The 27,975-nt window shown below is 37.2% G+C and overlaps 1 protein-coding gene across 4 annotated transcripts in view; it reads left to right on the top strand.

The window, feature by feature from the left end:
- The window catches only part of LOC140324197 (protein TASOR 2-like), a 29,932-nt gene that overhangs the window by 1,525 nt on the left and 432 nt on the right, over window positions 1–27,975 (top strand). Inside the window, exons 2-15 of one of the 4 annotated variants that reach the window (XM_072401861.1) lie at window positions 5,146–5,219; window positions 7,370–7,439; window positions 8,527–8,643; window positions 9,167–9,186; window positions 10,103–10,202; window positions 11,179–11,279; window positions 12,766–12,869; window positions 17,764–17,836; window positions 17,922–17,996; window positions 18,962–19,690; window positions 21,302–21,499; window positions 21,903–22,845; window positions 23,451–23,811; window positions 25,246–25,512. In XM_072401861.1, the coding sequence (XP_072257962.1) occupies window positions 8,618–8,643; window positions 9,167–9,186; window positions 10,103–10,202; window positions 11,179–11,279; window positions 12,766–12,869; window positions 17,764–17,836; window positions 17,922–17,996; window positions 18,962–19,690; window positions 21,302–21,499; window positions 21,903–22,845; window positions 23,451–23,811; window positions 25,246–25,512 (2,997 nt within the window). In that variant the 5' untranslated portion in view covers window positions 5,146–5,219; window positions 7,370–7,439; window positions 8,527–8,617. The remainder of the gene's footprint in view (window positions 1–5,145; window positions 5,220–7,369; window positions 7,440–8,526; window positions 8,644–9,166; window positions 9,187–10,102; window positions 10,203–11,178; window positions 11,280–12,765; window positions 12,870–17,763; window positions 17,837–17,921; window positions 17,997–18,961; window positions 19,691–21,301; window positions 21,500–21,902; window positions 22,846–23,450; window positions 23,812–25,245; window positions 25,513–27,975) is intronic. The other 3 variants (XM_072401862.1, XM_072401864.1, XM_072401863.1) reach the window with 3 other exon arrangements.

Here is a 27,975-nt window from a genome sequence, read left to right on the forward strand (position 1 = left end):
ACCCCAACACCCTTGTGTCTGGATCCCAACTCCTACCGGGTCCCTAACCCCAACACCCTTGTGTCTGGATCCCAACTCCTACCGGGTTTCTAACCCCAACACACTTGTGTCTGGATCTCAACTGCTACTGAGTTCCTAACCCCTACTGGGTGCCAGACCCCAACACCCTTGTGTTTGGATCCTAACTCCTACAGGGTGCCTGACCCCAGCACCCTTCTGTCTGGATCCTAACCCCCACCAGATGCTTAATCCCAACACCTTTCTGTCTAGTTCCCAACTCCTACCAGATGCCTTACCTCAACACCTTTCTGTCTGGATCCTAACCCCTACCAGATCCCTACCCATCTGCTTGGTTCCCAAATCCTACCAGGTGCCTGATCTTAACACCTTTCTCTCTGGATCCTAACCCCAACACCCTTCTGTCTGGTTCCCGACCCCTGCCAGGTGCCCAACATCCTTCTGTCTGGTTCTCAACCGCTAGTTGGTTCCCAACCCTAACACCCTTGTGTCTGGATCCCTGATCCCAACTCCTACTAGGTGCGTAATCCCAATTTTAGGACATATTTTTGGCAGGAATTTCTCATTTACTTGCTGTTCCATATTATTAATATTATTATTTTTTTATTTTATTTTTTTACATTCAAACTTCTTATACTCCCTCTAGTGGTCATTTGTTACGAAATGCAATTATCACATCTTGCTCAAGTAGCAGTTTTATCTTTATTAAAAACTAATCCTAACCCATGGTTCCTGGTCTTTGAGAGTTTCTGTGACTGTTCAGATATCACATCAAAGGTACCTGGTTGCTGACTAGTTCTCTTTAAGCGAGTTTGTAGTCATGCAATGGTCATATAAGCATTTGCAGTTTCTTAATTGGGGAAAATGAGTGGCACCCCGCTGTTCTCTTCTCCATTGACGTATATAGCAGTTGTTCATGCATCTGTCAGGGGGGATCCTTACATGATATTGGGTGACCACTCTACACATGTCATATTCTCAACTGAGAATCAACTACATACAAATACAATCCTATCAGTATGTGTTAATCTTTGTAAAATATTTCTATGTATAAAAGCCAATGATGTGATTATTATATGTGCATGCTCTGCTCAATAGTTTACTGCTCCTCCCCACACTGCAAATCTATGAGACTGACCACCAACTGGAAACAGGTCCTTGTGGGACTGATAACTTTCTTTTTTTTCTTTTAATTGAAAGTATTTTTTAAAAAATTCTTGCAGGTAGACAAGGAAAAATGCACTGGGAGATATTGGGAGGAAAACTGAAATATAGTCTAAGTTTGGACTTGTATGTGTCAAAATTTGAATATTTACATCCTAAGGTAGACATGTACCTTAAATAATTAATTAATTAATTACATGGTGACAAAAAAAAACTTGAAGATTGAAACATAAATTAGATTGGAATGTTCCTCTGTTGTTCCAAATTTGTAGTGACAACAAATGTATGATGTATGAAAGAAACAGGGAAAGTAGGGGAGTTTGGGAAGCAGGGTATCAAAACATAAAATTTGTCTGACGTCAAGAGTGTATATTGGGGTTAATTTGTGGATATGTCACAAAGGGCCCATCCTTCATGAAACTTGTGTAGTATATTATGTGATCCAGCAGTGAGCATCCCCATTAAATGGGAACTAAACCCTGTCTTACTCACCTGTCCCCATTCCCTCGCAGGGTGCTGCCATCTCCTGCTTTGTTTGCTTCCTCTTTGCGATCATTGGGCATCTTGATTGGCTGGGCTGGGATGTCGTAACTCCCACACAACAATGTTAAAAACCACCACCAATATGAGAAAAAATAAAATATTCTGCAAAAGGGGGCTTTAAAAATGACTACATGATAACCATGCTCCTCAAACCTAATGTTTTTCCAATGTAATCCTGCCAATTCTGGTTCTATTATAGAATATAGTCAATCAATCCAAAAATGAGATTTTAAATAAAATTTAGTTTTAATGGGCTGGGTCAGGAAACCCACGATATTCAGGTCCTAATTCCTGACAATATTTCTGTCCACCTAGGAGCTGTGGGTGTTCCAGCTTGTGTTCTATATTCTGGAATATAAAATAAATCCTAATAACCACAACGGCTAATGTGCAGATCCAAAAGTAGGAAGATCACACCTGGAGAGTCCCCAGTGAATAGAAGAAATTCCCATGTGGTCTCTAGCATTAATTTCAGCTTTGGGTAGACTGGTCCTTTAATTATATTGTGTTTTCACAGTATAATACATTAATCTTGAGACTTGACATCCTTATAGCAGTTGTTCTTCTATTGTGGAGGAATGTGATCATATTTGATTACATATCTGTACAGCATTTTCCCCTTGTGTAATTTGTAATGTGACAGCTGCTTTAGAGTCATTTTGAGAGTTCTATAGATAGTTCATTTCTTTCTCCCTTTTCTGTATAGTGGACCCTCCGTTATTTAGTGTGTTCTGTGGAGAGGACAAATAGGAGGCACCTTGCTGCGAGGGCTTCTGTAGTCCATGTTAGCAGTAAGTTGTTTTGGAATTGGCCAAGCCAGATCACTAATGACATTGCGGAGCACCTGTACTGCCGGAACAAACTACAGCAAAGAGAAACTCTTAAATATGTAGCTTTAACTTATAATCTGTGTAGCAGCTTGCCTAATAACCTCTAACGTATAGCAATTGTGTACTGCTCTGACAAATGAATGCTTTGTGTTTGTTGAAGGAGAAACAAGAAAAGGAGGGACTTCATATCTGAGATGCTTTGATGAAGAACAGCTTGTCATAGGTTGTCGTAGTTTTGGTGAAAAAGGAAATGTGTACAGATGGGACGGAGGACAAGGTCTTCTGCTGCCAGTGTTAGTTTTCAGAACCAGTTCCATGATCTTAATAAATATTACCAAGTCTGCACAATCTGTGTCAGCATGGCCACTTGTAGTTTCTCCCAAGAGTGCGTGTTACAGTGCAGACACATCCAAGAAACAGGAACAGAGTATTGTCACTTTATATTAGAAAGTGCCTGAAGAAGAGCCATTATGGTGGGATAACCGGGTATAAGTTGATTGACATTTGCAAACTTAGTCTAATTGAACCTAATTTTTAATCAGCTCAATACATTTTAGATGCTTTAAAACAAAATGTGTCTTACACTGTGTGTCCTTTTAAAAAGCAGCCAGAGACTGATAGTCCTAAAGCCCAACCCCATGCTACTCACTTCCCGGAGGCCATAACTCCAAACATACTCAAAATAGAACCTAATTGGCAAATATATATCTTAATCACAGGTAAACCTGCACTAAAATTACAGTTACAAAGATACGTGTAAAATGTTTCTGATTAGAAAAAAAGTAATAAGAAAATATGGCAAGAAACTGACCTTACCCAGTGAGGAATGGGGAAAAAAGAGGGTCCACAGCTGATGGTGATGATGTTTTAGTATCCCTTACTAATTTGAAAGAAAATATTTGTATGCATTATTTTTGCTATCTGGGCGCATGCCCTCTTCGGAGGCTATGCAGTCATTCCAGTTACTATAGATTTACCTTGTTACTGCCACCTTGTGATGATGACATTTATAACACAATATACTTAGAAGAATAGTGTAGAATTTCATTTTTATGTTTTGAGGCTGGGCAGGTGAAATACAAGCTGGGGTGGCAATCTTACTTCCATAGCACTCAATTTTTTTTCTTTGTTGTCATGTCACTGCTACCTGCACCTATCGGTGACTAGGAGGATTGGGTAGAGATGGATATAAAGATTTACAAATTACATTTGAATAAAAAAGTTGGATCATCATTTCCAGTAACAGAGCTTGCTAGAGACCTTGAGATTGTGATGGTTGTGTTGTTCAAAAGTTCAAAGGATAAGCGTACCTTCACCTATCTGTAATATCCCTCTCTCTCTCAACACTGACCTAACCCACACACAGCACCTCGCCACTTACTGAGATTCAAGCATCAATCCGTTGATTGTTTACATATTCTTGAAGATTTGCTGCCTGGAAAGCACAGCCCGATTGTAAACTATGTAGACACTGGGAGTGGTCTGTACAATGGGGGAGGTTTTGGAATACTTGTTGCAGATGGAGGGTGATTGATGTGGAACTCAGTTCAACAACAAACTCAACAGGTTTGTTTGCAGGTACAGGAGCACGGTGGATGCTCTTGTGGTTTCATGGGATCAGTTTACCCTGGTCTATACTGTTCTGTCCCTAAAACTTCCTTTCCTGTGCTAAAGGATTGAGCTGAAAGGCATTCCAGTGATCTTCATTGCTCCTAACTTGCCCAGACATAAATGGTATGCTGACATGTTAAGAATACTAGCGGACTAATTGGCCACATTGCTTCGCAGTCACTGGCTTTATTTGCATAAAGTTTGAAGTTTAGGTTCACAAGATCTATCAGCAGACAGATGAAAAACTTTATTTGGTGGCAGTGTCAAGGATTACACCCAAGGAATTTCTCCATGGGACAAAATCTGTCCTTCCTGCAGCTGGGTCTGAATCAGTGGATTGAGGATAGCTCACTTAGGGTTCTTTGTGGCTGCTGCTGTGGGCCTGGTAGCGGCAGACTGCACTGCTGGGCAACGCATGTGGCTGCGACACAAATCTTCAAACAACCATGCAGCTAAAAGCAACTTGGCACAGTGTTTTTCCACATCCGCCTTCAAAAATAGTTCCCAACTTCTCTCATTCACTTGAATAAAAGAAGTTAGGATCACAATTGAGCCTATGGCAGAGCACTACTGCTCACTTTAGATCTGAAACGGCCCTTCCTGCTTGTTCAGAGTTAATACATACATTTCCATAGTCTGATACAGTTTCACAATATGGTGTTAGGTGCTGACTGTTTCTTCTCATACTGAATCTTTGTTAAGTTGTGTATTTCTATAGCATTTTTTCAAATGGCCCATCTATGGATTATATTTTGGAAATAGCAGGTCTTGTCTTGTCCTTTACTCACCTTGTTTGGCTAAATCATACTGCAGTTTTCTTCTTCCAATATGTTTGTACGTGTGTATGTTCATATATACAATGTACATACACACCAGGTTTATGTCTTAGAAAGATGGCCATGTAACATTTTCATTGGTTACTTAATAATTCAGATTGATTGAGAGTGTATTATGGATTTGATGTGCTCCATTTTTGCAGCTGGTGGAGGTGTACGTTGAGGTTTTCTATGCAGTCAAGATAGTCTGGCAAATCATACATCAATTAATGAAGAGGTAAGTTCTCCAGATGAGCAATATAAATGAACATTTTCTACTGTCTTGCTCTCAGAGATGTTCTGCTAACATCTGTGCTTTGATCACTTTATCAGCCTTTACATTACGGCCATTACAAATAGAGTGGCTTCAGAAAATATTCAGACCTTCACATTTCCACTTTCATTATGTTGCAGCCTGATGCTAGAATCATTTAAATTCTTTTTTTTTCCCATTAATCTACACCCATAATGAATAAGTGAAAACATAATTTGAGACCATTTTGTACATTTAACACTTGAAATTTAGCTCATGTGCCTCCTGTTTCTCTTGATCATTGCTGGGATGTTTCTGCACATTGAATGGAGGAGTCTACCAGTGGTAATAAAAAATTACCAATAAAAAATAAATTGATTGGACATGATTTGGAAAGTCACACGTCTCTCTATAGAAGGTCTCCGCTGACAATGGATATCAGATCAAAAGCCAGGCCATGAGGTCAAAGAAACTGCCTGCAGAGAGAGACAAGACTGGTAAAAAGCACAAATCTGGCAAAGGTTACAAAAAAAAAATTCTACATTGAAGGTTCCCAAAACCACAGTGGCCTCCATAATCCTCAAATGGAGGAAGTTTAGCACAACCAGGACTCTTCCAAGAGCTGGTCACACTGAGCAATGGAGGGAGAAGGGTTTCAGTGAGAGAGGGGTACAAGAACTGGATGGTCACTTTGACTGAGCTCCTGTGTGAAGATGGAACTAAATTCCACAACAACCATGTCTGGAGCCCTCCACGATCTGGGCTTTATGGCAGATTGGCTGGACGGAAGCCTCTTCTCAGTGCAAAACACATGAAAGTCTACTGGGTGTTTGCAGAAAAGCACCTAAAGGACTCTCAGACTGTGAGGAGCAAAATTCTCCCAATCTGAGAGTGCAAAGCTTGTTTTATCATATCCAAAAAGACTTGAGGCTGTAATTACTCTCAAAGGTCCTTTAACTAAGTAAAGGGTCAGAATACGTGTGTAAATGTGATATTATGAATAGTTTATTTTTAATAAATTGTCTGAAATTCTGTTTTCACTTTGTCATTATTGGGTACTGAGTGTAGATTGAGAAAAAAGACATAAGATAGAAATATATAAGTGAAGGGGGTCTGAAGATTTTCTGTGCAATTATTCTTTGTGGTTGTGGAGGAAGGTCATGCCACTGTGTTTTTGAGCTTTTATATAATTTACATAATTTGGCTAATGAACCTTCTGCACATGCTTGTCAGTCATTGTATTTGTTTACCTAGTCCACTCTCAGTATTCAGTATAGATAGAGGTATAAATTCCAATCATCTTCTTGCTCCTATGCTTTGGTAAAACACCCCTGATATAACTGTGTCTGGTACCTGTCCGTCTTTATCTACCTTTGCTAGGTTCAATTTCATAGGTCGGTGGAGGAGAAGAAAGAACAATGTAATTAGGTATCTTTACATTCTTGATTTATACATACAGTATAGTATTTGCTAGATGTCCGGTCCATTTGTGCCCATGATTTAGCTCTCTTGCCTAGGGAGATGAAAGCACAGTTTTGTGGGGTTTTAGATGGGAGTCTGAAACTTGAGAAAGAGGGCACTGAGGTGTGTTCCACACTACATTGTCTGCTTTTTTTATTGCATTAAAATTCCTGCTTGTGGCTCTTTTACTGTAATATTTTTATTTTCAGATTGTTTTTAATACTGCACTTTTGTTAGAAGGGTTTTATGTAGGTTATGCCAGCCCAAATAGGTGGACTTAGGGTTCCCTTTGAAGACTACTATCAGCTCTGCAGTGTTCTCCCTTTGCTCTGCTTTTTATTTCTTCCTGGTTTGAAGTCTTAGACCATCTTGGCTGGGTTGGGATGACTTACCTCCTTAACTCCCATGCGAAGATGTGCAGTTACCTTGTCCTGGAAAAGTCATGTTGATACATTGACCTACACATAACCATACATGGCTCTCTGTATACTATCCAAAGAATACTTTAGTAAGCAGACTTTAGTTCTACTCCAATAGAAACGTCTGTGGTATGTACTACTTGCAGATCAGCAAGCTTTTGTATTATTGTATATATCCTGTTTTGTGGTGTTAACATTTTTGCTACATTACATTGCCAGCAAGTGAAAACCATAACTCCTCTTTTGGTTTTGCAGATTTCCATTGACATCTTTCTGCCTCCTGCTTGCTCATGGGACAATGACTCCCCATCATCTTCTGTGTCCAGTGAGTAGTCAGATGACTCAGAAAGCTGTAAAGCTGAACCAGCAAAGTGATCATCCTGGCTATGCAATGTTGCAGGAGCCATTGAATCACAAAAGTGGGGTATTTGATAGAATATCTTCACAAATTGGGCACACAAAAAGTGACTTTCTTAGAGTTGGTATTTGCATAGATGGATGAACGATATTTGCTTTTTATATTATACACCAGTCAGATAAAATATTGGTACCACAACCAAGTGAAGGTATTAACCTGATTATTTTGTTACAATAACATCTGTCATGCAATAGGACATATAGGGGCAGTAAATGAAAAGACAGTTTTGGAATTGGTGATGGCTAGACCACTGGACTCAGAAAATGGCAGGTTCTGTGGGGCGATTCCAGAATAAAATGGTTAGTACAATATCAATTAGTAACCTATCAAGGAAGATCAACTGGTGTATGGTTGATATGGACATGGATACCCAAAGTTATTTGATTCATGTGGTTTAGGGAAGCTAGCCCATTTGGTCTTTTCCCACAGGAGAGCTACAGCAGCACAAGCTGCAAAAATTAATTCTATTACTGAGGTTTTATTAACACAGCGTGCAATGCAACTTTTTGCATGTGTGTGTATCAGTGTACCATTGGTAATTCTTGTAGTACAAAAGGGAGGTACACAATATTGGGCAGATAATTTTGAAGTTTTGGCTAAATGATGTATGTTAATCACTTCAAATTGCAATAGGTTTGCTTTAAAGTGATTTTGTAGTTGATTGTAGTTGTGTCTTTGGGAATTTGTAATAGAAAATATTAGTGAAGATGTGTTTGTTCTTTGTTTTTTTTTGTTATTGAGGTTTATTTTGGCTTTATATTTTTTTGTATCTTACTAATATGTTTTTATCTACCTCCCCATCTACTTAATACTCAGATCATAATTGATTTATTAGCCAGTAAGTTTTTTTGAATCTTTTAGCAATTATTTGAGGCACTTATACATCACTAAGTAACTTCAAAGATTGTAAGATGTTGCTAAAAATTGCCGACATGTAGTTAGATATGACACATTAGTTGTATACTAATAGTTCATTGTTTTGTATATCTTTCAGTCGTGAGCGTATGGATAACACAATGGCAGTCGTCTACAGTCAAGGCCAAACCTCCATTAAATAACTGCCTTATGAAAGTCATAGATGTATCATGCCAGTATTACAAGACCCTGATATGTAAGCAATTATTTGCTTGAAATTTCTCTTATACAAGAGGAAACCTTTTTTTTTCGTAGATTTGCATAGCAGACAAATACATTATTGACAGCATTTGTCTCTTTATGTTAAGTAACCCCTGAATTGTCATTCCCAATAACTCTTTTCCAGTCTGTTATATGCAACCATAGTAAAGAAAAGTGGAGGTGTTGCCTAAAATTATTCAAGTCCCTGTTTGTATTTAGTTATAAACTAGTTAATATGGACAAGTTTGGTAGTTTTCCACTTCTCGCATCTACCATTGCCCTTCAGTGATGTCTATACAGTGGACAGGAAGACCAGATGCCTCCTAATTATTGTATTTCGTTTAGGTACCATTTGTCTCAACCTACCTTTAAGTGATAGGACTGGTTTATTTGATAAGTGTGTTCTTTATATGTTTATATTATGTACTTTTCATAAGTCTAAATGTGACCTGTCATTTGTTATTTCATTGTAGACTTAAATTTGTTATTTTACCATTTTCTTTTTTTTTTTTAACTAGGCATCAGTTGGACAATCCAGGTATGATGTATATATTTTAAATTTATAAATACAAAATATGTTTTTACTTGTACACCTTTCTTTTGCTGCATACCTGTGCTTGAGAAGTGTAAAGGTGCGTACACACTTCCAATTTTTATCGTTCCAATCGAACGACGACGATCGATTGGGCAAAAAATCGTTCGTAAAAAAGTAACCAACGACGCCGACGAACGAGGAAGGTCGCTGGAAACGAACGACCGGACCGCCGGATCGGATTGGACGACGATCGTTGAACATCGTTCGTGTGTACGGTCGTTCGTTGATCGTCCATGTTCAGAGCATGCGTGATGAACGAACGTCCGTTCACTTTCCTGTCGTGCACATAGTTCCTCTATCGCTTAAACGATCGTATCTATTGTGTGTACAATATCTACGAACGATCGTGTCGTTACCTCTATGTGCAGGATCGGTGCTATACGATCGTTCATATATATCGTGCAGGAACGTTCGTCGTTCGTTTTCCGACGATAATAATTGGAAGTATGTACGTAGCTTTAATGTACTTTCTTATCTGGTATGTGCCTTTAGGTAAATATAGTTAACAAGACCCGTGAGTCCCCATCCTCCTATGCATATTCTCAAGTGGCACAATGTTTTCATGTCTCAGTTCGAAAATAGACCCAGAATGCCCAAATAACAGCTGAAGCTGAAGGTTTTTTTTTCATGCTGATGCTTTCGCATTGTCTTGCCACTGTTTTCATTGGAAGACAGGAGCCAGAGATGTAACAAACTGCAATACTTATATCTACCTAAGGGCACATCTGAGATAGTGAGTGCCATTTCATTTCTTAATTACAAATGGTAGAATAGTAAAGGATACCTGTATCTTACTGTGAAAGTGCAACAGTTTTTGTAAGTTTTGTGCATCTCTAATATTTTACTTTCTTTTTTAAAGAACTATATAATGTATGGAAAGGGCAGTTATATATTCAAGAACATCTGGCATGCGATATTAAATTCAAGTCATCAAGCACTTGCAGCATTCCCACTCATTTGTAAGTAAAGATTTCTGGCTTTATAGAACACTAACCACAAACCCTGTGTGTAAACCCCTTTTAACAAATCTATATGTAGCACGTTACCTTGAACATAAATGAAATTTTTTACTTCCAGAGTTCCTCATCAGTTTGCAAAATGCGTTTAGGTATTTTTCTGGCTGCATCCTACTTTGTACACAAAGATGCTGAATGTAAAAGTGTGCATAGGTGTGAATGACTGTGAGTTAGCACAAAATATCATTCTGTGCCAAATGCCTGTGTGCACTGAGCCATTCAGGCTTATGACCTTTTAAACTACATGGGCAACAGAAGCATGTTCACCTCACTTCAAGTCTTTACGAAGGAAAACTACAAAGGCCTAACTCCAGGATAAAAACAAAATATTCCATTTATTTAAAGATCACAATATAAAGTCTGTGAGAAGGGTGCTTTTATCGTGTGTGCATCTTGAGTGTGGCTTTTTAGTTTTGCTTTAGAAGTACCATAGGTGGTTATGTTTGAGTGTTAAACTGTTAAAATTATTCAGGCAAAGTATAAAATTGCAGTGTGAGAATTATTAGAATTAATATTTGATACTTGTTATCTTTTCAGCTGAAATACAGTTTTTCTACTTGATTTCTATAGAAGTCTTCTATAGAGTATATAAGCGCATGCAAAGTGAGAGTCTTGCAGGATCACAATAGTCTAAAGTATTTTAATGAATCAGAAGTTTTTATTAAACTGTCTAAATGTGTTTTCATATTTGGCTTAAGGGGGCAAAGGGTTATAAGCAGGATATATATTTATATTTACATTCCAGTTCCTGATTTGGTGACTACTGGGGCAGGATGTGAGGGTAATCTTCTCAAAGGGGGTAAAGACAACAATAAAACATAAGGTTCTAATATATTCCGAGTACAATAGTATACATTTGTATTTGTCCTTGCTATAAATTCTTTGGTTTATAATCTATTTCTTTTTTTTTTAAATATAGGCCAAGCAAGCTAGATATCAAGGAAGTAATTCAGTTGTCTGAACTAAGAAAAACATTACCAGTTCAGATTTTTGATCAGCCTGATTTTACAGGTCAAGAAGGTAAATATTTTCCATTAAAACAACAAAGTAAACAATATATGTAGGATAATACAAGTTCCAGAACAAAACTGTTTCCACAAAGCAGGTAATGCAGAGTTTGGTTTCTTTTAACAAATGATGAATTAAGGACTGCTGGTAGCGTTTCCTAGACATCATAAAAATATTATAATAGGGCAAATTCAGGTTTGTCCTGGATAGTGAGTCTAAAAATATTGCATGAAACTTCTGACCGAAAAGTTTGAAGGATCAGTCAACTCCAAAAAAATATCAAAAAGAGTTATCCAGTTTCTCCATCAGATAAACATAGGGACACATTTAGGATATTTGACATGTTTTTAGCAGATTAAAAAAAACAAAAACGTGGATTAGGATCCTGAGGTTAAACGTCATTCTGTGCATTTGTTTCTTATTAGCAGTGAATGGTTGGTTACACTGTATTTATTTAGTGCTGACATATTATGCAGCACTTTACAAAGTCCATAGTCTCTGTTAATGCTTTTGTTGTATCAGTAGGCTACATAGTCCTAACTTTTTTACAAGGTTAACCTAAGTGAAAGTTGTATTGCATTATTGTATAAACCCAATAGGAATTTCAAAAAACGTTATAGTACTGCAAACTTTTCTGCCTTCTACATCACTGCCTGTGAGGCAGTTATGGGCCAGTAGGAATTGGGTAAGGTGGAGCTTACTGGAGAAGTAACAATACTGAAAGGTCTCAAAAGTTATGCTTTATCAGAATGCCCAGAACGTGTAGAGGCGAGAGATATAAATACGAGAGGAAAGCTACTACAAGTATGTGTAGACATCTCTGAATTCCTTTACTCTATTCGTAAGGTGACCGATACCTAAATTTCTAGTTCTTCATGTTTCTTCTCAGCTGTTGGTAACAAAGTATTTTTAGTGTTTTCATTTTTTGTTTTTGATAAAATGAGCTACAAAGAATAAATTTATTGTGTAGATATCTACTAAATTATAAGCTCTTCGGGGCAGGGTCCTCTCCTCCTATATCACTGTCTGTATTAGTCTGTCATTTGCAATCCCTATTTAATGTACAGCGCTGTGTAATATGTTGGCGCTATATAAATCCCGTTTAATGATAATAATAGATATCAGGGTTTGATCAGCAGTCTTCAGGGATGTTGATGATTCCTGGCTTTCCTTGTAATAGCAAGGCTGTGACCAGCTAGGTTTTTTTTTTTTGTAGTGTTCATGTCAGCAGGATTTTTTTTAAATAATGAAATAAAAGATTCATATAGGTTGGTGAAACAAGTAACCTGTTTAAATCTTTCCAATGATAGGGGTCTCCTTCATGGGTCATAGACAGAGGGAAAGGCCTGGTGGGAAAAACCTGCTCCTACTTCACTTAGAAAAGTTTTTCTTAGTACAATGATTCTATGAAAGATAAAATGGAATGGTCGAGTTAGTTGTCTCTTTATTAGTATTTTTGTCTCTTGAGCAATACTAATAGAATCTTTTTTTATTATAGTGTGGTGCGAAAGTGTTTATTACACAATCTATGCTGTGATAACATCAAATGTAAGTGGATTTGAGTTTGACAAGTTGCTGAAGTGGATGAACGCTCACAAATTGGTAAGAACAACTGTACCTAGATTTAAGAAATGTGTTAACTTTAATAACATTATTGTTCTCTAGGTAAGTTATTTTCCATCACCCATTAACCTAATAAATAAAACCAAGTCTCAACTGCAGGCCAATTAAACATTTAACAAAAAGGCAGATATACTGCTAACAATGACTGGCTAGGCCAGGATGATATAACTCATTCAGTCATGGTAGCCCTGGGGATGCCAGAATATCTTGGCATATCATTAGATGCTACACTGAGATGTGCATGTATACAACTCTGTGTTCCTGAAAAAGAACATTGTGTACAAGTGGGTAAGTGCGTTTTATTTATTGCAGGAGGGACATGGTCTGTCCTTTCTGCAGTAAAAATCTTTTCTGCTTGCAATTTTTTAATGTGGAACTGAAAGTCCTCTTAAATCTTACACCTAATTTCTTTTGAAGCTGTACAATTTATTTTGTGGATCTTTCTGTGGAGAACCTCTGGATCGGGATCTGTATTCTTAATAATGTGCTCTTTGCAGTTTAAAAAACCCCTGTATAAAGTGTTTCGAAATAATTTTTAGTGCTTACCTTGGGTATTTCCATTGCAACTAAGCAAAAAAAAAAAAGTCTTGTCCTTGATCAGTCCCTTAAGTAAAACAGATAAACTGGTGCTATAGTCAATATTTCATGTTGTTGTCCCTTTCCTAACTAGGAACATTTAGTGCCCCACAATAGCTTATCTTGTCATTGTTTCCATACCCAAACAGCTGAAGGTGGTCTTCCCTCCCAATATTCTACATCTGCCAACCTTTAAATAAGCCAAATTTATTTTATAAGAAGTCATAATGTTATTGGGTAATGAAGCCATCTGTATGGTTATCTGTAATAGCACTCTACAGTTACTAGCATAGACGCTTCAAAATAACATACACATGTCATATACAAAACCGTATTGGTATTTTTGTTTTCACTTCCCTGCCAAGTAGGGAATTAAATTCTCACAGGAGATCAAAGTAGAAACTGAATGTATTGTATAAAATTAAAAGTGACTTGCATACTAGGGTTGTTTGATACAAGACTAGCAATTTTGACCCTATTTTTGTGTGTGTGTGTGTATGTATGTATGTATGTGTGTATATACACACACACACACACAAGGGGGTGCTGAGAAGTACCTGGCTTTGCCCAGAAAGAAGAGAGCCAGAGGTATGAAAAAACACATTTATTCAACATATTCCTCCCTGAGACTGATGCACTTGGTACAGTGTAGTTGCAGTTTTTCTAGACCGTTCAAATAAAAGTCCTTTGGTTGGACTGGAAACCAGCTCTCAGCAGCATCTTTGACACCAAAAATGTCTTTAAAAGATTGCCCCATCAGGTGTTTCTTCTAATTCGGGAACATATAATAGTCCGAAGGGGCCAGGTCAGGTGAGTAGGGGGGGGGGACGTGGACCAATTGGAAACCCAGGTGTTCAATTTGGCAGCCACAACATTGGACATGTGTGCATGTGCAATGTTCTGCAAAAAAAGGATCCCTTTGGTCAACTTTCCACGGTGTTTTGTCTTAATTGCCTCCTTCAGCTGGTCCAGGAGGTTAGCATAATACTGTCCGGTGATACTAGAGCCCTGAGGTAGGTAGTCCACCAACAGAAATACCGTCTTTGTCGCAGAAAACGGACACCATTACTTTTTTGCCTGATTCATGGGTTTGGAACTTCTTCGGCCACAGGGTCCCGCTGTGACGCCATTCCTTTGACTGTTCCTTGGTTTCAGGATCATACATGTGGAGCCAGGTTTCATCCTTAGTCACTTACCTAGCCAAAAAGTCATGTGCAGCTTTGGCTTTGGATGCTTAAACTCGTTCCTTCTTCTGATCACTGTTCAAACATTTTGGCGCGCACTTCGCTGAAAGCTTGCGCATGTCTAGGATAGAGGTGATAACAAACCCAACACGCTCCCATGAGATGTCAAGTATCTGGGCTATCTTTTTTGCGGATGTTCGCCGGTCCTCAATAATCAGCTCATGAACAGCATTGCAGGTTGCCGGGTCAGGGGGGTGCCCACTGCGGGGCTCATCTTCAACAATGAAATGCCCAGTCTTGAAACGAGATATCCAGGTTTTAACAGAGCTGTAGGAAGGACACTTCTCCCCCAGTGTTTGTGACATCTCAGTGTGAATGTGTGTATGTATATATATATTTTTTTTAACACACAAACGTACTTGAGCAGGACTAGAACAATTTGGGTAAAGTTTTTTAAATGTGTATATATATAACAATGCACACACACATGCTCTCTCATTATATTATGCATATACCCTTTTATTAGGATATAGTCTGGAGTGTATCAACAGTATTGCAGTATTCTATCACAATTGCTGAGGTTTATCCTGTATTTATTTTTCTGTAAGCTAGTTGTCCTGTATCCCTCAGCCACCTAATAAAAACTCTTGTCTTCTGCTGTGCAAAGAATGTTATAATCAATAAGTGAATATTAAGTAGTTTAAGGCATTTACATGACCTGTATTTTTTAAGTGTTCCAAAAGTTTGGAATTGATGAGCAGTGTTTCTTTTATAAATATTAATTGACAATGCAGAGCAAACTTTAAATGTGTGAATAAAAAAATAATGGTTGATTAAGTCAAGTTAATAGCTTGCCATGTGAGGAATTCTCAGGTCAGTTACACATACATATCACAAAATAAAAACACTCTAGAACCACCATGGGAATCCCTCTATTGTCACTCCACACAGCAGACAAACAAAAAAAGATAGTTGTTCACCCATTCAAACTAATAACTTGAAAATAAGTAGATCAGAGGGCAGGGTAATTAGTTATACTCAACAAAAGATAGACACCCTCACTAAACTTATATGATACCAGCTGCTTCTCATAACATCTCCAATAAACCAGAGGCTGTTAGTTTTACATTTCCCAAAGCCAACATCAAGCCCAAGCTATTTCTGGGGTCCATATGCTATCAGTAAATGCAAAACAAAGCATAGAATTCAAGGTTTTTGATTTGGTATTCTTTATCTTAAAAGGGACTTTGAGCCCCTCCATGAGGCTGTCTACTCAGAAACAAGACTAAAAACATCTATTCCTTTAGGACAACATCTGTCCTGTTGTGTACTATGCCATAGTTATCTTATGACCCTTGCCTACTGTGTGCCCAGAGCAAGTTCTGATTTACAGGTGTATACAGTTTTCGTACAACATCCATGCTAGCACTGTACATGAAAAATATATCCCGCCACTCCTTAAGTTTAGGTATAGTCATCTCCTGCAGCCAAGAAATATAGGTCTGGAGGGTAACTGGGCATACCAGCTTCTATCTTAAAATATCATTTCTATTAACTGATATTAGCTGTTAGCTGCATCCTAAATTTCAATATACCTAAGTACACAATACAAAACATACCTGTAGCATTGGTGCTTATTCCAACAGTCCTTTATGTAATAAGAAGCTCATATTAGTAATTCATGTGAACTTTTTCGAGCCTGGTGATTTTTAGATGTGTAATTTCCTGCTGCTGCTTCCCAAATGGCTTCTTTGCTAACACAAGTAGAAATATGTTATGCTTTACAATTGTCCTGTTTGCAGTAATATGCATCGTTGAAACCCTGTGTTTGTGCATTTGCATGCTTTTTACTTTCCGTTTACTGAGAAACCGAAAGTGATTGTGAAATTGAGCAGATGCAGGTGGGGCTTGAAGAAATGCTGCTGCTTTAAAGGGAATCTGGACGAATGGATTAGGGCCAATTTTGCAATATTTTTTTTTAAAGCATTTTGTTTTAAACATGAACTACATTTTGTACAATGTTTTTACATTACAGATGTGTTTTTGTCCTGAATAAATAATGAATAATAATGAATGAATAATAGCTGTATACAAGAAAATGGTACATCATGATTTAGAGTACAGAATGACTAAGTTTTCTAAAACTAAAATAAATCAAAACCTGATTACATGTGATTTTTATATATAATGTTATTAACATACACACGTGCACACACACACACATGGTACAATGCATTTTTGCTTAGGAAAAGAACATCTATACCTTAAACACAATGTTTTTGTTATTACTGTAAACTGTTATTTAAAAAGAGACAACATATCATTCAGCACTGTACTTTAAATAGTGGTTGTAAATGACTGACATATACAAACCCTGACCATGAATGAGGTGGAGAGGACCCTGCCCAAAAGAGCTTGCACTAAAAGGGGGGAGGGGCAGCATGTTAAACAATATCTGCATTATGAGTGCTTGAAGCACATTGTACCGTGAAGGAAACCTCTTTACAAGGACACATGGGACCTACAAGTTTTTAAAAGTAATGTTTTTGCATTGGTCATATAGATAACACAGAGCAGACTCTGTTTGGAGCCCTTTTAAATATTTTGTAAAGTTATCTTTGATCTTTTGATATGTAATCCATTTACTGCTATACTAAACTTTCCCTGTTCCTATTCCGTTTCTTCTTACATCTGATCTTTGCCCATCCTGGTTGGCCTGGCCAGGATGATGTAACGTAATTAATTCAATACTGGCAGGGAAACTGAGATTGCTCGGTATCCCTTTGACAGTTCCCTGGAGCAATTAGGCAGGTAAGAGTGCTTTTTGCAGAAAGGACATTGCCTGTGCCTGTCTGCAATAATGGCCTGCTTGATTGAACATTTTCAAAAGTACAACTTAAGTTCCGTTTTAAAGTCCGTCAGTAGCTCAGACAGCTGTGGTTCTTATGCTTGGCCCCCACATCACTTCTGTAATAACTTCTGACTCTGTAAAATGACATATGACAATGCTTGCCATTAAAGCAGATCACATCAATACTTATGTATTAGCGGCCATGATTTGCATTATATTTTGTATTTCTAGCACAATTTATTTTTCACTTATGTCCTTATAGGCATTGATTAAAGTTTTAAATGACCAAGGATTTCTGATATTGTTGACAACTTCTGCATTTAATTGCAGCAAAGGTAAATTTGCATGGTTGTCCACTTTTTTTGCTTTTTTTTCCCCATTATTCTTTGATGAAGAATAAAACATTCTTTCTATTTTCAGATCTTGGTGTGAAAAATCATTTGCAACTCTTTGCCTTGTTTTTATTCCCACACTCAAAATTATTGGATAATAGAGGTAAGTAAGTTATTTTAGGCTTTTGGTTCTTGTTTAGAGTATCTGTTTACCTATTTTACTCATGTGAGATAGACAAAAAAAAAGTTTGCTTGCTTTCTTTTATAGCAGATTTTAGACCTGTGATGAAGGCAACACATACCATATGGATTACATGTTTTATACTGTGTTTCTGAAAAGCGTTGGCACCAAGTGTATCTGCTTATCAGTTAGAGAGTTATTTTTATAAAACCTTAAAAAAAATCTTCACTGATGACTGAATGTGATCTGGATAGGCTGATTTAACCTAGTGCTTTGTGTAATATCCTAAATCATCTGTACGTGAGATGAGTTATTTTAAAAACTAGTTAAAGCAAATCTAAACTTATTCTTTGGTGGTGAACTTCCGCCATAATCAGAAAGTATGCACAGCACAAACTTACCTTGTGTGTTGCCCTGCAGTGATGACAAGTCCAGGACCTATAATTGCTTCAGGGATGTGCGCCCCCATCTTCACCGCTAGCTCCATGGGAGACTTCAGTGGAGACGGCGATCCTGTTCATTGATTTGATGATGTAACGCCTGCACATTTGTAATTTGGAGCAGAAACATAAAACCACCAAAAGAATTAGTTTTTTGACAACAGAGTCATTGCATTGCAGGGGCATAGTTACCCAGTGTTGATCAAGGCATGGTAAGTTATTTATGGGGAAAAGATCAGCTAGGTAGGTAGACTGCAGGCAAAACTGGTTATTAGTGTCACTGGCCAGTTTTGGGCTCAGCTTCAGCTTCGAAGTTCAATCCCTCTTTAAAAACTGGATCAACCTAAAATGTTTTTTTTAATGTGTTGTCATTGCTTGCCTTTTAATAGTTTATAAATTAAAATTATATCTCTTTTTAAAAGTATGTATTGTACTTAAAAATTGTTTAGTTCATTTTAGAGATTGCTAATTTTGAATATATTTTTTTAAATGTTTAATCACATTCAGTGGGAAGAGAAGTTTGGGCTCACTCCTTTGTCAAGGAAGACCTCTCATCCAGAATAACTGAATTAATTCCTGGCCTTCAGTATGCCATTCTAGAAACAAAACAGATTCCAAAGTGCAAAGACCTTTATCCTGATGCTTTGGTGGAACAACATTTTAAACATTTTGCCAATCTTCAAAAGAAAAATGTTAATTTCGGAGAGAAAAAAGCAGAGTCAAGTGACTTTTTAAACCTTTCTCCAGGTCATGGAAAAGACATTCCTGATACATGTGACCAGTTGGCTTTTTCTTGCCTGCAGTCCTACTTTTCATCACCAATAAATTTCAGCGTCCCATTGGTGAAAATGTCCAGCCTGTTAAAGGAAGATATTCCAGTATCTAGTGACTCTGAGAAAGGCAGCAAAAAAATAATAATCAAGGAATCTGTAGATTCTAAAGTACCTATATTAGCTGCAAATAAAATAAAAAGTGCTAGCTCAAGTGGAAAAAATGTATTGATTGAAAATAAAAAACAGCCTGCCAAGAAGAGAACCATCAAAAAAGGTGGAAGACGAGGCAATAAAGGCAAAAGGAAGCACACACATCAACCTCCTTTGCCTTCTAGTGCAACGAGTGAGAACCAGGTCTCAAACAAGAAGAGAAAGATAATTGGAGACCAGCAGCAAGCTCTATCTTCAAACAGAACCACAGTCAAACTTGCAAGTGCTCCCTATAGTCATAAGAGAAAGAGAGGTTTGTAGATTTATGATGGCTTTCTCTTTGTAGTTTGTCTTTCTAATGAAGTTACGGAAGTCTTTTGGTATTGGAATTTTTGGTGCATTTGTAAATACATGGTTATCTTAAACTACCTTACCATTTCATCAAACTGTTTTGAACCTTTTTATTTCTTTACATTAACTTTTATTAGGTAATTTCTATATAGAATTAAAAGACTGTTTTTGTCACGTGTACATACACCTCATGCACAAATAGTCTTTGATTACTACTGTAATCAACCAGCAAATACTAAAGGAAATAATAATAAAAAAACTGCACTACCTACCTAGCTGTTTTGTGCCCCCTACTCCAATTTGTAGCTGATTTTGTTATGTTGCATTTGCATATTAGCATAGCACATACAAGTCACTTTTGAATGCTTTGCTCTGGCTTTGTTTTTCTAATTATATTCGTTGTTTAGGATTGGTTGCTTATTCTCATTACTTGGCCATCTATGCCAATAAAAAAAAAACAAAAAAAAAACAATTGGATCAGTGGGGAGTTTTGCGTCCCTTGAGTGTGTGTGTTCTGCCCTTATTGGCTAGGATAGGCATTGTTCTTGAGGATGTGAGTGACAGGTGAATGATGTTTTAGCAATTATCTGTCTTCTCCCTTGAGAAAATATAGTTTTATACAATCATCCACCTTATGGTTGATTTATTTTCCTATAACTGGAGCACCTCATTAAGAAATATATGTGAAGAAATATTTGTGAACTGGATCGGTCAAATGCGTTGTAGAGATAATTTTATATTTCCAATGACTATCTTGAGCTGAGCATTGTACAGTGCAGCAACCCTGATTGTCAGTTATTGAGAAAATTTAGATATTTATATTTTAAAGAATATTGGATTAAACCACAAATTACATGCTAGAAACAGCTATATTTTATAACAAATACAATTAATAATAACTGTTGAAATCATTTACTGAGTTGTCAGAAAACTATTTAGTGTCATGTTGGGAAGGGATAATCTCCCTAGTGTGTGGTGTAGATAGCAAAAAAATATAACCCAACTGGCAGATTAATCCTTCCGTGCTCTATACAAAACTAAAAAAATAAATGGGGTGAATATACATATTGTAACTGAAAGACTTTAGTTTGTTTCTGTCCCTAATATGAAAGTTATTACAGGAGATTTTTTTTGTAACGTGACATAAAATTGTCATAATGCAAGATTGAGGCCACACAAGACAAAGCAGTCACTATCACTGTTGACTTGACTAAGGGGACCCACGTGACCGCAAAATCACATTATGGCATTGTGACACCTAAAAAAAATCACTGATTTTAGTGTTTTGTTTTTTTTTTCCCATGATTGGTACTTAGGGGAAGTGGCCATATGAATTTTTTTTGTGTAGTATTATAGTCCGCAATTGCAAAAAAAAGGTTAGGTTTGGGTTGTCTTTCCGAGTTGTGCTATTTTTTTACTACCGCTTAGGCCTTCGTAATGCGCAGTTTTGTTCCACTCCTATCCCAATCCCACAGTAATAAGGTAAGGTACCAGAATTACAATAATACTATCATGTTGTAGATGGCATGTTTGTTTATTTTCCCTTCATTTCAATTATAAACTTGCTTGATAGGTGCTGAAGTGTTGACAGCTGAATTTATAAATGATGACAAAACCGGTGAAATGGACACTACAGGTGCAGACAAAAGGAATAGGCAACCAAACACGGATCCTAAAAATACAATCACTACAGGGAAACCAAGAAAAACTGTTTCAACAGAAGACACCTTTGTGCGTGAAAGACCTCCAAAGCGTAAGGCCTCCGATCCAGGTAAAAAAATCTCTTAAAAGTACCAATAGACCCGAGAAAAAAAATATATTAATGCTTGATCTGCTTTAAACAATATTTATAGGCTATATATTGGCTTTCATTCTTGAAAATAAAAACTGAATTGAGATTCAGGCAGAGGCAGACAACACTCATTGGCTTTACCTAAACTGCTTAGGCATTGGTCATGAAACCTCTTGCCTGTGAAAGTCAGAAAAACCGTTTTTTAGGAAAAATCTATACAATGTACTACTGCAGTTTATTTACTTTTACTATTTTTGTTCTTTATAATTACTTTAATTTGTGTTTACCAAGGCCTGATTTTGAAATCAATAATAAAGGTATCGTAAATCTTTGCATTCTGCTCATTTCTCTGTTTTTTTTTTCTTTGTGGGACACTTTGTAGGTAACAGGAACAAATTGCCTGACATTAAAGTCAAATCTGAAAGTACGAGGAGAGCAGTAATGAAACCCCAAGAACAGACTGGGAAGCAATTTAGAAGAACAATTGAACCCATTAATACCGTTCCCCTGGAACCCGTTACATTTAGCAAATCAAGTGTAGATTCCAATTCAACCACCAAGCAATCAACCCAGCCAGCACCAGTTCCTGAGAACAATATAATGGAGAAGAGGATAAACATGTATGAATCTCATGCCCTAAACCTACTAGCTGACTTGGCTTTAAGTTCTTTCTCTTCCTCAAGCATCTCCTATATGAACTCTGGGAGTGGTGTTCCAGGAAGTGAACCTGCAGTCCAGGAAAAGGTTCCCGACCATGATGGTGGAAGTGCTGTAGAAGACACAAAAAATGACAACCCTTTAATACAATCCAGCACAGCCTCAGAGGAGTTTGTTCAGGCACCTGATTGTGTCAAGATTCAGCCCAAGGTTGAGAGTGATGCTGGTCAAGTGACCAGTACAACCCAGCACCGTGCTGAGAACAGTGAAAGACAAACCTCCCACAAAATGCTTATAGCAGCTGCTAAAGCAAAAGCACGAAATAATGCCACAAGTAAGATTTGCTTGGAGCATTCTTACTCACAGCTTCCCAGAGAGGATGTCCCAGATAAGTCCTCAAAAGACCCAAATGAAAAGCCTGTACAGAGTGCTTCAGAGTCAACAGTCACAAGCAATGGCAATGAAATGGCTGTGGATCGGTCATCAGAATCTGTGCATGTGACCAGTGATATTGGTTCCTCTCACCTAAATACAGAGCTACGGGAGGTGTCAAAGATCCAAGACAACTTTGTAATTACATTCAAATGGGACGCAAAGTATGATTTTGATTTGGATAGCAAATTTACAAATGATCCTTTAGAAAAAACAATAAATCGAGCTCTACATGGGTAAGTAATGTAAAAACAAGTTTATGTGATATAAAATATAAACCAGAGTGTGCAAACTATTAGAGTTAAGCCTTCACCTAAATTAGAAAAAAAAGTAAAGCATATTTAACAGTTGCTATAGAAAATATGTCCTGTATCCTCAGATGAGAATAAAATGCTTCCATGACAGGTGACAATCTAAAACATAGCTCTGCTAAGAAAAATATACTTGTAATTGCAAACAATGTATGTTACACTTGTCAGCAAGTGTAACTTGTAACTGGTAAAATCAGTTGCTCCACAAATAACAGGCATCTAAAACTAAATGTTAGTCTTATCTTTCACCCTTACCAAGCTTCCCTGTTAGTCAATATTAAGAAATGAGAAGCGGAATAAAGTGGGATCAACCTGCAAATGAGAAAATTATTTAGAAGTATAATTGAATTCATAACCTGCCCTACAAATTAGTAAACATTGCAGATTGACATTCTAACTACAAGTAGCTTTGAAAAAGTACATTTGTGAATAAGAAATGTTAATAATATATTTTGTGAAGGACATTTGGTAAACTATATTAATGTATGGTTTGCCCTGTCTTACTGTGATACAAAAACTTTTCCTTTTAGGCAGTGGAACCATCACTTGAAGGAAAAAGTGGAAGATGTGAAAATAATCTTGCACATGTGGATGGCTCTATTTTATAGTAAAGCAAGCCAGCAGCTGGCCAGCAACTCTCGTAAAGTTGTCGAACATAGTAACCCAGCAAAATACGTTTCCATTAACACTGTGCATGACCCACTTTATGAGAGTACGGACAGTTATGCTACTGATGCCAAGAACGATGGTGAAAGTGGCCCCTTGAAGAGTTATCCTCATAGTCGACCCCAAATATTGTCACATGCTTCCCCAGTGGTGCATGAAATGAAGAAAGATCACAGTAGCAATCAGCCTGTGGATTTAAGTGTTGCTTCTAGAATACAAACAAAGGTAAGAAAGCTTTTAGTGCCTTCAGATATACCTTAAATGATATGCATGCATCTATATTTCTGGCACACTAATTCTGCCTATAAAACTAAATTTTAGCTGTCTGGAACTGCTTTACTACTTTTATTAATTTTACAACTTTATTTCTAAGTAAGGTCTGAGCGTTTGCATTGATCCATATCAAAAGCCATGGCACATATTTATCATCGTAAGAAAATAATTTCTTAATGGGATTAAAATCAAGAGGTCATCATGCACAATAGTTGTATAAAATATAGTCTGATATTAGGTTTTCAGACAAGATAGAAGTAGAAGAGAAGCAAAGATTTCCTGAATATTGCTAAAAGCATTCATAAGGGCACATAGAATACACCAGGCCTCACATGGCAAACTTTTTCTTGTACTGTGCTCAAAAAATGTAAATTGCCTCAACACTGATAGATATCCAGAAAGGAGATGTAAAAGATTGCAGTAAGCTGAGGTTGTAGTTGTAAATTCCTGCTTTGATAAATATGCACCCATGTGCCAAAGTGCTGGCTAATATTGTCTCATGTCTATCATGTCTTTCATTTTAAGAGCTTTTGCATGCTATTTGCAGCAGGGCGTTATGTATAGATAAAGCTGCTTTACTAACCGCGAGTACAAACAGAAAGCTTGGTAGCTTTAGCTATGCTTTGTGGATTCCTACATAGAGACCAGGTCCAGGGATATTACAGCATGTTTATTGTCTGGTATAGTATACAAATTGACTTGTTGAATTTGTCCTATCATAGGCTTGCTGTTAAGGAACCTATTTTAAAGAATAAAATTAAAAGATCAGCTTTGACAGACCTGCCAGTATTAAACAAACTTACTATACTGGTAATATCTGAAAAGCACATTATGCAATGTAGAGCAAGCAGTGACCACATCACTCTGTTCCATACACTTCAGTGATAAATGACTGCACCGGGAGGAGTCAGCTTAAAACATAGCTGTACATATCTGCAATATATGGAAATATCCCTGTCTTAAAAATACTATTCCAGCTAATCCTTCTAAAAATCAATTGAGGTCCCAACTTGCATACTGACAACGCATCCTCTACTGCACTAAAGTTGTAGGCAGTGTTGTCAGCCCTGACTTCTCCTTTTTTGGTCTATAGAGGGGGAGGTGTTTTGTACAGACTTACCCTTTAAACTACCAGTTTGTGGTTCACAGTATTTGCCACCCAGAAGAGTTTCAACCAGTAATTTAAATAGAAATGGAAAAAGCATTTCCTTTATCATTAGTGAAGATTTACAAAAGTTGTTACTGCACCCACATCGCTTTGCTTAATGTAACTCTTTTCTGTTTAAAGATGATTACTTACGCTTCATTTTTGCATTAGTATTTGGGAAGGATAAGTTAAGACTTTTGAACTCCCCACCAAAACATCTGCATAATGTTTTATTACAGGATTATAATATAAAATTGTCAAGTGAAATCTTCCAAATGTTTAACCAGAACAGTATGAGTGCACTTTACACAAATAGCCTTCAAACAACTATGATGTGCAAAATGACATCAAGCAAATTTGCTCCACCACCTCCAAATTACACGAATACGCTATTTTCTGCCAATGTTCCAACTGTGTGTTATACCGATGACCGCAAGCAGTTTAACACTGAACTAACTTCTAAATCTGAGACATGTGTGGCTATTGGTGGTGGTTCTTCAGGAAAGGTAAATTGTCCATGTGTGTCTGCTATTCCGGTTATTGGCAAACATTTGTCCCAAAAAAGCTTTTTTGGCCTGCCAGATTTTTACATTTGTACATGAACGATATTAGCCTTCTAATGTGTCCCCAGATAATCAAATTTTATTTATTTTCGCTTTTGACTTGGTTAATCTGTTAACTTGCAAAAATAGCCCCATTAATAGTACTGGAATGTCTGACTAGTACATTGACCAGCTGGGTTCAGCTTTGTATTACTACCCTGGAACAATGAGCCAGATTTATTAAAGCTCCCCAGAACTAGAAAAATAGACTATCACAAGGGAACCTGAGGGATTCAGCAAACCCAGAATGGATCTGGTCCTGGATTAAAACATTTGCCCGCTAATAAAAAAAAATATTTTTAAGAATTCCATTCCAGGTTTGCTTGATTGCACAACTTTACCCATAATAGTCTATCTTCTCTGGTCTTGGCTTTGATAAATCAGACCCAATATGTTACTATCCAGGAACAATGTGTAGCTGGTTGTTCCAGCTAAGAGACACAAAGTATGAATTTGGAAAGTAGTACCCCCCTAGCAAGACCACACTGCGCTGGTTTTGCATTTATGATCAGGAATTACTTTGCTTGCAATCACTGAAAGCTGATCTTGGTGACCATATGGGTTCGTTCAGTCAGCACGCTGTTAAAGTGATATATAGGCTGCAGTCTAAAAAAGTTAAAGTAGAAAAAGATATGCTGCAGTGTTTTTTTTATAAGTGCATTTGCACTTACAGCTCTCACTTGTAGTCCCCTGTCCCACAAATACGTGTTGATTCTGCAAGTAAAGTCCACCTAATACATCTTCCTGTGCTTGGCAACTGTGCTGCACTGTACTTCAATTCGGAGCAGAATTGTCATGTAGGCTGTGCCTGCTTGCAGTATGGTTGAATGGAAAAACATTATTGGGCATGGCTATCAGCTTTGTCACTGCTTTTTCTAGAATGGCAGCACTGCCTGCAGTTTTTGGGAGGGAGAGCATGTGAGACACAAATGAATGAGGATTTGGTTTTACCCTAACCCCATTGTGAGGCTAGATTTGTGTTTACTTTATGAGGTCTATGCATCAGTAACTGTATTTGGGACCTTTTTAGACAATTATAATGATAATATAGGCTTTTATTTATACATTTCATTTTAAAATGTTCTGTACATCTTACAGGATAATAAAAATATAAGGTAATAGGATATATTCAGAAATAAACAGTCATACAGTTATAGTCAACTCATGCATAATGACACATGTGTTAAAGATTCATAGGTAGTGAAAGTGGTAGGAGAGCAAAGCTAAGCTAGGGCATTCTCACTCTTTCTGTCTCCTTAACCATATCTATTTACAAATCCAGAGTAACTTGCATCCTTAATCCATACCTGATGAAGTTCTTCACCATCACAGGTTGAACTGAGCTTATGGAGATGAATATCCTGGATACCTAACTTCTCAGTTTCTAGGAAAACTGCAGCAATACGCCGCTGTGGTCAAGAAATAACAACAGGGAGTCATACAGTCTGGTTTCCGGGGGATGCTTAAACATCCACTTATAGAAGATCAATTGGTTTCGTTTTATTTCCATTTTGTACATATATCAACAGTTAAATAATTTTTGTTAACAAATTAAAAATCTGCCTTTGAAACAGGAGCGAGCAAGTTTTCTTTTTTTATACAACTTTTATATGCACTGAGATGCTTGTGCTGCAGGTTTTAAAACAGAACATATCTTTTGTACAATTCTTAGTAGTAGTATACAATTTAGGGTTTTCCTACTATCATCCATTCTCACCTAGACAAGTTTTTTTGTTCAATTATTTTACCATCTGTTTATTCTTCCATCTGGTCTGACAAAACAAATCATGGTGTGTTCAAAGATTTCCCACATGACATAAGCAGCATCCTTGATCAGTCAGATCACATGGGAATCAACAGGGATTATCATGGGACTTCTATGGATAAGTACTTTATTGTTCTACCCTGATCCCAGATCATACCCTAAATTGTAAGTAGTGTCAGAGATTGACAATTGGTGTATTAAAGCATAATTACAGTCTGGTTGGACGTACAATAAAAACCTTTCCAATTTGTTATTATCCATGTAGATACCTACCTTTTTTATGTCAACTTTGTGAGAGAAAACAAAAACACTATTTAGCCCTTTTATTTAGTACAGTCAATGGTAATAGCAGTCATTAGGCAGATTAGCTCATGGAGAGCTGTACATGTGAGGGGGTAGAAAACAAAAAACTTTTTTTGCCTACCCTCAGTTACTATTTCAGGGTGTTCCCACTTATTTACTTACCAGATGCTTACCTCCAGCTTTTCATAGATCAAGGAATCACAACTAAGAGCTCAATGCCAAGTGACAGTGAATTTACTTATTTGTAAAAAATAAAATAAAAAAGTATTTGATTCCTAGAAATAATAGAGTGGTAAATG

Source organism: Pyxicephalus adspersus, chromosome 2, assembly GCF_032062135.1.
Source record: "Pyxicephalus adspersus chromosome 2, UCB_Pads_2.0, whole genome shotgun sequence".
Classification (NCBI taxonomy): domain Eukaryota; kingdom Metazoa; phylum Chordata; class Amphibia; order Anura; family Pyxicephalidae; genus Pyxicephalus; species Pyxicephalus adspersus.